This window comes from Strigops habroptila, chromosome 2 (assembly GCF_004027225.2).
Source record: "Strigops habroptila isolate Jane chromosome 2, bStrHab1.2.pri, whole genome shotgun sequence".
NCBI classification, from domain to species: Eukaryota; Metazoa; Chordata; class Aves; order Psittaciformes; family Psittacidae; genus Strigops; species Strigops habroptila.
In genome coordinates this window covers 30,465,305-30,478,827 of record NC_044278.2, presented here as the reverse complement: position 1 = coordinate 30,478,827, position 13,523 = coordinate 30,465,305, and the positions used below count along the sequence as shown (strand labels likewise).

Here is a 13,523-nt window from a genome sequence, read left to right as displayed (position 1 = left end):
GGATTTCCCCTTTTTTAAGGGAGAATAAAAATAGCACATTATAAAATCAATGGGCTATTATGAGTTAAAAAACGATTCTAGGTATTTACTCATATTATCTCAAAACAAAGGGAATTGGGAATGATTTGTTAAGCTAGTGGTGAACTGCTGTACTCATGTGTTTTATTAAAAAAAAAAATAGACTCTTTAGATTTACTCCAACTCTGTTTATTCCACAGGAAGAAATCAAGCAGGCAAAAAATGCTGCTGAAAATAATTCTCTGTAAAAAAGCCAGTGGAGTGGGAAATAAAAACATTTTGCTAGATATTAGTCCTCTAAGCTATTTTTAATTGTTTGTGCAGTGTCCACCAATTAATCTCTAACTGTCTGGTTCTCTTTATTTGCAGTGGTAAGAAAGTCCGTCTCTACAATGAGGAGGGCCCAACTGCATGGATAGTTGGGATAGATGATTATGGATTCCTTCAAGTTCATGAAGAAGGCAAGGGTGTAGAGTCTGTGCACCCCGACGGCAACTCTTTTGACATGCTGAGAAACCTCATAGTCCCAAATCATTAATAGTCCTCTGAGCTCCCAGCGCAAAGGGAAGCCCTTTAGTATTTGGCACCAAGCAGCTAAACTTAAAGGTGGGAAGGGTAATCGATAGCTTGGGGTTTTTTCCTTCTGATTTTCTGCTATCTTTGTTCTTTGACATGGATAACTTCAACGGTTAAGAAGAGGTAATTATCTCATTGCTGAAGGCCTTTATTCTTTTGTATTAACTTTAAAACACATCAATGTTGCCATTCTTTGTAAGCATCTATTCTTTAAAAGGAGCCTCATTGCAAAGGGATGCTTTGCAATGAACAGAACTTTCTCTTCATTTGCACTCTGTATTTGAGAAACTGAAGTGGCTAAATATTTCCCTTTTGTGTTTCTGTGGTTTTATTGTACTTTAGCACAATACAATACAATCTTTACATTTTTACTATGTTTTTTAAACTAAATTCTGGTTTATGCATTGTCTGCCATGGAAACAGCTAGGAGAGCTCATCATATATTTCTGAATTACCGGGATTACCACTGTGTTTAACTTCAGGTCTAAGTGTAAAGTCTTGCTGATTTGGTTCTTCTCCATGCGGGCCTGCACAGCATTTTACCATCCTGTGCTTTGGTCTCAGGTCTGCAACTCTCTCTTGGCTGCCTTGAGTTTTTGGAGAGTTTTCCACCAGCACTGAAGAACTGTGGTTGGTTATCCAAATTATTTGTATGTATGTTGCTCTTCTTAGTCAATTTGATTTAAATAGATCATCTCATATGTTCTTTGAATCACAGTCTTCCAAGAGGCCTTAGCCCCCTTAAGAGTAGCCCACTGGCATATTGTGTCACCTAGCTGCAACCTTCTTATCCAGGTTATTGTAGAATCCCATGTCAGGAGAGGGAAGTTCTACTCAGTATTTTAGAATTTAATAATGATTCTAATAGCAATGAAGTTAAGCTAATAAATAAAAGAAAATACCCAGCTCTTAAAATGCTTGCCATAAACTACTACAGTAGACATAAAGAGAAAACCTGCAGTTAATCTGTGCCCAATTATCTTCCATTGTTTCTTTTGTTACCCTCTTTCCCAAGGCAGAGCATCTGGTTTTGCTGCTAATCATTAAAAGCAAGAGGTTTAACACCTGCTGACCTGAAAGCAGCTTGCTTTGGAGGCTGGCTGCACAGTTGCAGGTTAGGTGTAACAGCTTGGTCATGACTGGAAGGCATCGTGAAGCAGGCATGTGGGAGCTTCCGCACGATGGCAGCTTGTCGAGTTTTTCTCCCGGGCAAGGCGAATTTGCCCCAGGAGGCTTGGCCACCACAGCACTTCAAACAGCTCTCTGCAAATGAAAACTTTGTCATAGGTGTGATGTGGCCAGCTTCATTTCCTCAAGTAGGCAGCACTGCTTATTACGTTACCTTGTCCCTACTGAAGGTGGATCAGCCAAATTGGTTTCCACAAAGGACTTCTGTCTGCAAGCCAGAAATGGGGTTTTTAGGTTAAAGTTCACCTCATAAACAATCTGAACATGCTAGTAGATTGTTTCAAAGTCAAGAAGTTGTAAAACAAGAAAACTAGTCTGTAATGGTAATTTAGAGAAATCCTCGCATATTAGGGCTTAGGTGGTTTGGCAGCAAGTGTTGGAAATTAACTTGTCCCTATTACATTTAGGATTTTATGCTCCATATCACAGCAGATTTGTCTGTATGCTGGGTTGTCCATACCCTGCTGATTTGTTTCCCTCCATGATCCGTATCATACAAGACAGCACACCAATATTTCATAGAACTGGACAGTGGAGTGCAGACAGCTGCATGGGCATAGTTGAAATGATACCCATGAACACCAGTTTTTAGTTTTTCCCATCAGATGCTTTCAAAACTGCTTTGGGCTGTTAATTTTTGGCAACTGCCTTTATTTCAGAATCAAATACTGATGCATATTATAATAAAATGAAAGTTGAGTTTGGTTAATGAAGTTTAAATAAAATGAAGAAACCGTTTATATATAAATATATTAAAAAGGGAGGGTGGGATGCTCACACTTGCGCCTTCCTTGTGCATCTTCACTTCTTTTCTACTTTTCTTTCAAGCAGTATATAAGCAATGCGCTGCTGCAGGTTGCTGTGGAAAGCATAGCCCTGCTACTGTTTTGCCAACCATAGAGCTTTACAAAACTTTAGATGTGTACCTCAATGCGATATGTGTAGCTAAAACACTGTCTCTGTTTCAGTACTGTAGGGTATGCCTGCAGGAAGCACCTTTGAGTTTTGCTCATGTTCCAGAAAGACTGATGAGTGCCTGTAGAAATTTCTTTAAATAACCGGGTCATACATCAGGTTTTGACTTTAATTGTTTCCTTAAAACACACTTTCTGTTTGTGAGGGACAAGTACTGTAAAAGAATGATGGGGAAGAATGGTAAAACATGTTCCTGTGTGAATGGTAGGACAGACCTTCAAACCTTCACTCAGTTGCACCACCACAGTGTCTGAGCAGCAGGCAAATGGATTCTTAATAGTAAAACATTGCAGTATTTCCTGGCTGCTATTGTTCCTTTTTTATTTCTTCATAGCCTTCTTAATGAAAAGCTTGTTCTATTCTCACTGTGAGTTGTAATATTATTCCAGAAAATTTTGCGTTGGAAATAAAGTTGATGTTAAACTTCCTTTCTGCAAATGAGAACTAATCAAGCGCGGATGTGTCAAAGCATAGTTGTCTGCTGTGGGAACATTTCTGCTTTGCCTCTACCTTTTAGTGGCCTATTCTATCTGTATAAAACTACCTGTTGTCCCAAGGAAACAGCCTTGGGTTGGACAAAGCGTTTGCTGCATACCTGACATTTCCTTTGGAAGAACCAAAGAACTTGACAAAGAAAATTCTCATTGTGTAGTGAGCCGCTGTCAAGGGTCCTGATGAGTGGCAGCTGTTCCTGTGGAGACAGCCAGTGATCCTCCCTGTACCATGCTCACTGTAAGGTAGATGGGGAGCACACCCAGTCGATTTACTCTTGTTTTGCCAAATCTGGCACACCCAAAAAGCCACAACATTTTTGTATGAAAATAATTGATATTGTCGTTCTTTATGTATGACAGAAAAATGTGGCGTAGGGCACCTCTGGACGTCAGTATGGAGAGAATCAGACAACTCCAGATCCAGAGTGATGCACTGAAAATATTTAATTTCATTCAACTGTCTAGATTAGTAAAACACCTCTTTTGTTGTGAGGTGATGTCATATCTTAAACTATTTTCTTGATGAAGTGCTTTCAAAAACCCGTTATTACGATGTCTGTATTTTTGTGACTTCATTTTTTTCCTCCTGGACTCTGCTTTAACATTTCTCATTACACATTGTGAAAATATTTGTAGGGGTTGCTTGTTGATAGGAAAACTTTTGCAGAGCAGGCTGGGTGTGTTGGCATGTGCCTGTGTTCAGAAAGAAGAGTAAGCAGGTTGAGTCCCATCAGCGCCAATGCTGTTTCCAAAGAAATAATAATGTACTTCACATTTGAGAGTTCAAGCTGTACATCTCGCTTCTAGTAAAAGCTTTTATAAGACTTCAGAGTGTTTTTTTAAATATATCCAACAAATCAAGGGCTATTACCTCAAAATAATATTACATCATTTAATTCTTTGTGCTGCTGCTTCATTGTGCAACAGGGGTTTTTAATTTCTTTTTCTGCTTCAGCTGCAAGTCATCAGCAGTCTAAAAAATTGCTCTTTGCAACTACTTTGGAATATGCAGTAGGTATATATATAAAAAATTGAAGTTCTTTTTAATATCTGTCACGAAAAAGATTTGTGCTGCAAAGAGCTGATACCTGGGGGTAACTGGTTTGATAAAAGCATTTGCATGCACAAGTTACTGCCACAATGCACCGCACTGAGCAGACACCAAAGAAATTAAATCTGGACTGAGGAAAGAAGAGAGGTGAAGAAATGGTGATGGGCTGTGGGCTTGTAACATGCAACTGCAAGAAAAGAACTGCAGGGAAGAATCATGAACTGATGTGTTTGAGCCTCTTGCATTAGCACATCTCATTAGTGATTCTGTGGTGTTTTCAGTTCTCCAAGAGTCTGCCTTTAAAATGCTATGTGGCTAAAATACAAGAAGTAAAAAAAATCCTTCTATTTTATAGTACATTAACTGTTAAATACAATACGCATTGCAATTCAAATAAATTTTCATATACGCAACGTTATGTGCAACCCTGTGTTTTGTAGTAAAAAAGAAATCCCAACTCACTTGTCTTTTGGCTACAGGATTTTATTAACAGTTTAAGAGTTTTGTTTTACATAATAAATAAGCAAAAATGCTTTACATTTTTAGGGAATACATATATAATTCTGAGCATTAATAGGTTGTTTGGTTTGCGTGCTTTTTCACCTACATTTGCCAAATAGCTTTTATCTGCATCATATAAAAAAAGCAAAATCTAATGTTCAGAAAAAATGGAATAATAACATTTTAACATTTTCTATGTGTTGTATGACTGAAAGGTTGAAAAAAATACTTGGTGTCCTGTTTTGTGGTGTTTAGAGAAACACTGGTATTCTGGCAGGTTTCCCATTCATTGGCACTTTCTCTCAGTGATACCTTCTCCTATTCTACATCTGCTGTCTGCTGTGCTTCATTTCATTAAATTCCTTTAATATCCTTTTTCAGATTACAGGGCTACCATGACCTGGAGAGAAGTCTGTTTCCTTATCACATTATTTACACTGTGATGTTTCTACTAATAAGATAAAAACTTTGAAACCTCAGCATGGGATTAATGTTTCCAACTTTACATTTTGGTAAAATATTCCCTCTCTCACTCTCTCTCTCTTTTTCTCCCTATCGTTTACTTGCTCAATCTGAACTCCCCTAAGAGTTAAAATCCTATCAAGTCACAAGACAGAGGTGTCTGTAGTGGCTCAGATGAGTGCAGTAGAGAGAAATGAGGTTATTTTTCATAATATATTCCAATTCACATTCCACTTCCGTGACATAATTTTTTCCAATTATTAAAAACACTGCCACTGTCACTAGCTGTGCTGCATTCTGCCCTACAAGTCTGCTATGAACATCTGTGATTTAACTGACTAAACGTCATCTTTTTTCTCTTAATATAATTTATTCACATTACAGATGTGAACATGCAATTGCTGTTTCTGTTCTGGAGTGGCAGGAAAAATGTTTCACACATTTCATTTGCTTTTTTAATCACAGGTCTTTTCTAAACCCTACCCTGTATTATCATATGTGAATGTGTAATTGCTTCATTATTGCCCAACAGGGAAAGTTCATGTACCTGAATATCCCATGCCATAAAACATCTGTGGGAGAATGATGGAACACCTCCTCCACTCAGGCTCATTGAATAAAGCCTGGAAGTGTGAATAACAAGGTAGACGCTGGAAAAATATTTTGTGGTATTTTACTGAAAAATATCAGTGGCATTTTTTTAACCGAAGCCTAATTTGTGCCTTCCTGAAAACATGTTTTTATAGTGAGAAGTACTTGCAAGAACAGAAAAAACCACCAGATTGACTCTATGTGCAGCAATGCCACTAATGAGGTACAGAGAAAAGTGTAGCATGAGAGCTGTGCATCAGGTTTCTTTTTAATGATGCAAACAATGTCAGTTACTCCTTTATAGGGCATGGTTTTCATTTAACAAAATTAACATACAGGTCTTAGCATAATTGTATCTTTTAAGGAGTTGGGTCCATTCATTAGTGGCCCTAGCTGGGAAGGCTATGAGCCAAAGCCATGGTAAAAACCAACCTGTGGCTCATTTCTTCAATGTATGAAGTCAGACTGACAATAGTATTCACTCATAACATTTCTTTTATTCACCCGTAACATTTCTGTAGACTTGCTGACTTCTTTAGTGTTGGATGAACGAAGGGGTGCTCAGTTACACTGAGTGAATGCGCTGCTTTGGTTCTATGCTGGTAATGGCTGATGAGGTATTTTTTGTTATATTTTTCACACAAGATATTTTTCATGTTTCTTCAGCACATGAAAAATTCAGACAACTGTGAGCTTCCAAGTGAACACCAACTGAACTTGATAATAAAGCCTTCTCTGTTAACCTTTTAATAGGAAGCAATACAAATACTGAAAATCGTAATTTCAAACATGTCTTAAAAGTACTTCTGTGTACTCATAGCAATAAATATTCATACATAGACGAGGTGACTGAATATTATTGCTGCATGTAAAAGAGAGAGACCGTGATTTTTAGAGGAGATGTGTATTTCATTACATTATTATCTGACAAGGTGCAATCCATGAGCAAATGTTTTCCCATATTGCACTAGCCAGATAAGCGTTTTCCCCAGTTGAAGTCTCTTTAGAGAGAGTCTGATAAAAGAGAGAAAGATTTAAAAGTATATATTAGCCTTGAATTGGGCCAAGAAACAACTAAGTGTAGCTGACCTGCACCTACAACAACCTCTATTGTTGGTAGTTACAGCCTGATACAGAGAGTCATTCATTGTGTTATCAAGAGCACACAATGTTTGGGAAAGTGTCTGAAAAACAAAGTGGGCTGTCTATTGTCAAACACTGATGGATCCATATGTCACTTGTAAATTTTACAAAGAAGTAAAAAAAGGGGGAATCTATTGCTAACAGGCTGGACAAAATGTCGATGTGTGCTGTATGCTTCTCTCTCGCTACAGTTTACGAGCACAAACAGAGACATGTGCAGAGTGCTCAGCCTCAAACCCTGGTGTGCTCCGGCCCTGCTTTGCTTCAAGTGCAACTTGGGGTTTTGTGGCTGTGCAATGACTTTCGGTCTTCCAAATTTGGACTGTCCGCTGGAATTATTTGTGAAGTGCACGAATCAGTCAAATATTAATCTCACCTTTGTGCTGACAATGAGATTTATGCTTAAGGAAACTCAGTGTGTTAAAAGCCGAACCTTGCAAACTTCAGAAGTCTACTCTACTGGTAAGTTTAAAATAAAGCATAAATGTTTATTATTCCCTTGACTATAAAGAAAACATTTCTGGTGCTATTATTAAGATGTATTTTTGACTACCTGGTTTGAAAATCTGCACAGCTTTCTCCAGAACAATCAGTGAAACACATGTTTTGGAAGTTTCTTTTTCTTATTACATTTTATGGGGAATAGTGATTAGCTCTTGCTACATGATTTGTCCCAATTTGCCATGGCAAGACCCTTTAATAGATATCTATGTATGTATTAGTTTGTCATATCGTTCCTTGTCAAGGTAAATGGTGGTGGTAACAATCTGAAATTGGTGAAATCTATGTTAAAGAAATGAAATTCAGATTTCATTTACTTAGTTTAAAAACTTTTGGATAATTAATAAATAAACTTTCTCCAAACTGAGTTCTGTTTAGTTAGTACAGCTGTAGTACAGATACTAAAAATCACCACTCTTTAAACAAAGTTTGTTTGTCAGGGTGTTTAACACATGGGTGAAGAGTTGATATAAAGTTTCACACCGTTTGTCAAAAGTACCTAAACTAGAGTGTAAAGTTTATGACAATGATAAAAAAATCTTGAATGTATTTTGAGAAGGAGGGGTTAAGGAAAAAAATGTTCTTCATATAAATCTCTGCATATAACACCTATCATTTAATTTTGTTGCACACTATAAAATAACAAAAATAAGATCTGTAACATGTCTTCTCACTGGCACCAGAGCTTAATCTGTGACAACGAAACATGGAAGCTAGATGTAGGGTTTTTTCCTGTCCTTGAAGGTACTGTTACACTGTGGCTTGCCAGGAGTACACGAGTCTGTCCCTCACTGACTTTCAGCTATGCTCAGTAAATGTAACCATGTTTTCTCATGCTTTTTGCAAATCATTACAGTTTGGCTTCTTAATAAAATGTAAATACTCCTCTATTACTGTCACCTTCCATTGGCTATTATTACAGACGTTCCAATATAATGGGGTAGTGCAGATTCCTTGTGGGTTTCTGGAGAAGAAGCTGATGAGGGGCTTTGGTTTTTGTAAATAAATGTATTTACTTCCTCGGAATTGTATCCATAATTTTCTCCTACGTGTCCTGTTGCTGTACATGATGAAGTTTGAAATGTACCATGTTTTGCTAAAACATGGTGATAATTTAGAAGCACAAATGGAACTTGTCCAGAGGGTCTCACATCCATCACACGTTCACTTTCAGTGTCATGATCAAGCTTTACAGTCATTCTCTCATCATTGTCCAGTTCATCTAGATTTGTAGCATGGTGACTAATGTGCCCATACTTGGGTTCTTTCATACAAATCCTTCTTGTTTGCTCATAAACTGAGGGCATTGGCAGGAGATGACTTAACTGTCCTATAGCTTTAGACTGGAAACATTCAGATTTTGGCAGCAAGGAGCTGGCTATTGCGTTTGAAAAAGAACTTTCATTAATGCTCATTTTTTCTTGCAGATCTCTGTTAAAAGCTAATTTGTTTTCTTCTTTAATGAGGTGGTGAGGTGTCTGGATCCTGGTGTCTATTTTGTTGGGTTTCATGATGCTGGAATCGTAAATCTCTTCTTTGTATCTGCTGCCTGGCATGGGTGCTGCACAGCTTGTAAAGTTGTCAGATAGAGCTTCTTGGCTGTATCTTCTGTTTGATATGGGCGCTTGCAGGAAAGAGAAAATATGTTAATTACTGACAATGAGCTCATATACTAGTTAGACTCTAACACTTTTTATGACTGAACGGTAATACCCATTTGGTTTGGGCCAGATCCAAGCTCCAGAGAAGATGACAGACATTCCCATTTGCTTCAGTGGCTTTGAGTAAGTCTCTTTAAGACAGTGCTGAAAAGTTGAAAAAAACCCAGAACCAAAACCCCAAAACCAACCCATCCAGAAAGGCCAACAGTGCTGATCAATTCCGAAAAGGTTTTCCATGTGACATGCCCATTTGTTTATTTGACTGAATAATTATAAATAACTATCATTATTAGCATAATTAAATTGGGGAAATTAAACCAAAGAAGTATTTAGAAATGTCACCTGCTATCAAAAACCTTGACCTTAAGTAAGCTTTTTTCAGCGATTTATCGAATTATTTACCAAAAGATAGGTAGCATTAATTACATGTCAATGATTTGATGGTTAGTGTAAAACAGAATTTATTCTTCCTGTCACTTTGGAAGTATATCGGATCCTTTCCTTGTGAGGAAAGAAGAGAGTGTGCAGTGTTAGGTGCTGATGTATCAGTATCTAATTTATGACGTGTATGTGATATGTGTAATATCTAGAGTGCATCACGTTAAAAAGCCTTTGTTTTTTCTCTTTGAGAAACTATCATCAGGCATTAAAAACATCTATTGAAAAGCAACATAAATACTTCTTGAGTAATGCTGTATCTCTCCTTTTAAGGAACTATCATGCAATAAGGCTGTATGTATAATAGAAATTTATTTTACAACATACACTGAGAATGTCTGTGTGAATGTGGGAGTACTGAACTGGGTATGCATGGCAAATCAGAAGCTAGATTTGTAAATTTTCAAGAGAGTGTGAATCTAGGATTTCTATTCAGGCTTTTCCTCTAAAATCTACTGAGTAATCTTAGTTTTCTCTTATGCTTCTGCATTAGCTGAACTCTTGGAACAATTTGAATTGGTTTTATCATTTTCAACTTGGCTTACGCAGATTTTCCTTTTTGTACACTCCTATCTACAAATGGCAAGAGAGAAAGCCACTGGTTTACTCCTGTGCAATATGGCAAAAATTAGGTGAGCACTAATTTTTGTGCACTGTCTCGTATGAACAGTTTGGCAGTTATACTGCTCCTGCAAGGCATATTTAAAAGTTGTATGTTAAAGGTTAAATGAGGCACTTAGCAAATTTCTCACATTAAACCTAAACTCTATTCTGTGCTATGCTCACTGAAAGCCCTGGACACCAAAGTACCTTTTGTAAAAAGGATTTTCTGTTTTTCTAAAAAATTTATTCAACATCTTAAAAGTTTTGGAGTTCCCCTGTAGTGGTTGCTGATGTAACTGTATCCGCTAATAATTAAATATTCCCTGTGCTATACTAGACTGGCAAAGCCTTCATGTATAACAGAGGAAGCAGAAATAGCTCAATTGTACCTTTTTTTATATGCAGAGCTTCATTAATTTCAGAGGGAGTCGCACCACATAATTAACACCAGAATTTAAACAGGAATCTGGATCCAATTTCTTCTTGATCAACCCACCACCCTCCTAGAAACAACAACCTTTCAAGTTATTCTTTTTAATTTCCATGTATGCATTTTGTACCAAGGAGTACATGCAGGCCTAAGTAAACTGAATTCTCATCAGCTGTTGAAAAATGGCCCTTGTAGATCACAAATCAAAACAGGGGTTCAACCACATGCTTGAGTGTAGCTTGGAAATTTTACCAGTGTAATTACACTGCTATAATTTTAACTCTGCGTTTGGCATTTTTACTATGAAATAAGTATGCATGCTGAGAGCTACTGCCATATAACTAACATGGCTTAACTGTCTGGAATACTGATTTTAGTGTTTTTCCCACTTGAGACACGCACAGGAGTGATGGGTTTGTTCTCTTACTGCAGCAACTGTTGCTTTATGGCCCATCTCTAATCTCTGAACAAAAGATTCTCCTTTTCCATTTTTAGAGCCCAGACTTGTGAGAAGCTGAAGTATCACAGCAACCAGTTGGCCCCTGTCTTATTATCTTCATTTTTGTAATCTCAAATTCTGCTGGGCTGTTGTCTGCCTTCTTGGTACCAAGAAGTAATCTGCATACTGGGGAGATTTACAGGATATTATCTATTTTGTTCTATCCTGTTTCTCAAACCTGATTTTCATCTCTTTTGTTGAGGACGAAGGTAAGCGTCTGGTTAATTGTTTGCAGGCTTCCATTAAGGTTGTCAGCACGTTCGTGGAGTTAGACCAGACAGTTAAGCAAGTTGTATCTGGAGTGCAACCAAGCATAGTCATTTCTGTCCGCTCACATTCAGAACAGTTGCTGGAGCTAGACTTAAATCTGCTTTTGTCTTTCTTTGCAGACAAAAACCCAAGGACGCCCTGTAACAGACTCCTCCTGGAGAGCTTTTCATACAGAAGTTAATAGAAAGCTGACCAGCTCTTTGTATTGCTGTAGAAGGGCAGCACTCCAGGATTGCTTCCATCCACCTGGCATGTGGGCAGCTGCCAGAGTACCTGCCTCAGCAGGTGCATGGGAATCCCATGCATTCTGCTCTTCTCCAGCACTAGAAATGCTTTACAATCCTTGAAGTCAATGCATTAATTTGGGTTGCTTTTTGGACCACTCTTCTGCCAGAGCAACTCAACCACACCAAGTGAGGTAGATACACTGCACATCTAAGGTTGTATATCATACCAGAGCAATAGCAGCTGTCTAGAAGGCCTTTTATACTTATTTACACTTCATTCAGAGCAGCCTGCAACTGCAGCAGCAACTGCAAACTCAGTCCTTTAGGCATCATGTCTTTGTTAATTCTTGACAAGTAGCTCCGCTTTCCCGCTTGGCACACATGGTGCAGCTTGGGCAAGTTGAGGGAAAACCTGGAGATAAGAGGAGTCCCATCACGTGGCAGCCTGCTTAGATTTCAGCATCCAGCTATCCAAGTGGGAACAGGAAGGCTACTCTGGCAGGTATTGGTGTTTGTCTAAAACATGTCTATTCATTGTGACAGTATACTAGAGTGATCTTTCCCCTGTCAAACATTGTGTGAAGTGAGGAGCATTCCCTCCTCTCCTTTAGATAGTGCAGGCAAAGATCAGATGGTGCTCAATGGGGAAAGATGCTTGCAGAAAAAGTGTTTCATTCACAGACATGCCTTTCTGTACCAAGATATTAATAGGTAGAGCTGCTCCTTGTTCTCTTATTGCCTGTATTTAAGTACAAATGAAAGAAAGGCATCTTGAAACCAGGTTAAAGCAAAGGAAGACTGGTATTCAGCACTGATTGTCATGCAACAGTTGTGCAGTCCTTATCACCCAAGTTTTGCATTCTGGCTGTGAAAAACCTTGCCTGTTTTTAGGATACAGCTGAAGCCCTCTTCATGCGTGCTTTGTCTCGCATATTTTCTTTTCTTGGGCTTTCTGATCTATGTTTATAGCAGAAGAGTTTATCTCCTGATAGTTACTGTGTGTTTTGAAAAGACAATATGCCAACACTTGAATGCTGACATGTAGCCTGTTTCCTAATCCTTTGTACAAGAGGGCCTTCAGAGAAGAGGAGCAGTTACGCAGTCACTCTGAGTTTTGCTGAAGACCGATGAGCAGAACAGCTGTACTGCTCAGGTCATGCACTCCTGTGTCACAAAGGCATGTAGATGTTCCTCTGTGCCAAACAAGGCAAAGATACAACAGCTCTCAATACTGTCCATGTCCATGAATAAAACATTTTTTAGATTAGCTCAATATCTGTGCTTTGTCTTGATCTGAACCCTAATTTCAAATCATCTGAGGCATGGGCTGATGTTGTAATTATTATGTTCCCCATTATTGTCCCTCCAAAAGCAGTAGTAAGACAACATGATCTTCAAGACCTCTTTGTCTCTAGCAGAGTACACTTTTCAGAGATGTCATGTATTTCTTCCAGCAGTCACTGGCTGAACCTGGGGACTTGGTTTGGGAGAGGAAGATAGACCAGGGCTTTTTCACAGATTTTCTTAGTATTCTTCATAATTTCCTGAGTTTTGCCATAATTAGCAGCACCAAGCTTCACACAGATAGTACAGACTGGCCCACAGCATAACTTGATGAGAAGTGGGTACTGTAGTAATGTATCCATTCAAGTGTACAAAGGAAACTTCCCTGGCTAAGAGTATGGTTGCGTTCTCTGAAGTGTGATTCTTTTCTGATGACTAGGCCAGCTGGAAAGAAGTGGAAGAAGCTTCAAAACCAGATTCTGAGGCAGCAGCATCTGATTTGCAGGCAGTTTTATCTGCTACGTGCTTTTCCAGAGCTTTGATGGCTTGGCATGATCATCTTAAAATCTCTGATCTCTCCAAAAGAAGCTATTTTCCATAGAGAAAAATGT

The 13,523-nt window shown here is 38.4% G+C and overlaps 2 protein-coding genes across 2 annotated transcripts in view; one reads left to right on the top strand and one right to left on the bottom strand.

Moving 5' to 3' along the window:
* Positions 1 to 3,201, top strand: part of HLCS (holocarboxylase synthetase) — a 124,198-nt gene extending 120,997 nt beyond the window's left edge. The window contains exon 11 of the mRNA XM_030475964.1: positions 388 to 3,201. Within this exon, the coding sequence (XP_030331824.1) occupies positions 388 to 556 (169 nt within the window). The 3' untranslated portion in view covers positions 557 to 3,201. The remainder of the gene's footprint in view (positions 1 to 387) is intronic.
* Positions 3,202 to 4,773: 1,572 nt separating this feature from the next.
* Positions 4,774 to 13,523, bottom strand: part of SIM2 (SIM bHLH transcription factor 2) — a 60,090-nt gene continuing 51,340 nt past the window's right edge. The window contains exon 11 of the mRNA XM_030475965.1: positions 4,774 to 9,124. Coding sequence (XP_030331825.1) covers positions 8,397 to 9,124 — 728 coding nt within the window. The 3' untranslated portion in view covers positions 4,774 to 8,396. The remainder of the gene's footprint in view (positions 9,125 to 13,523) is intronic.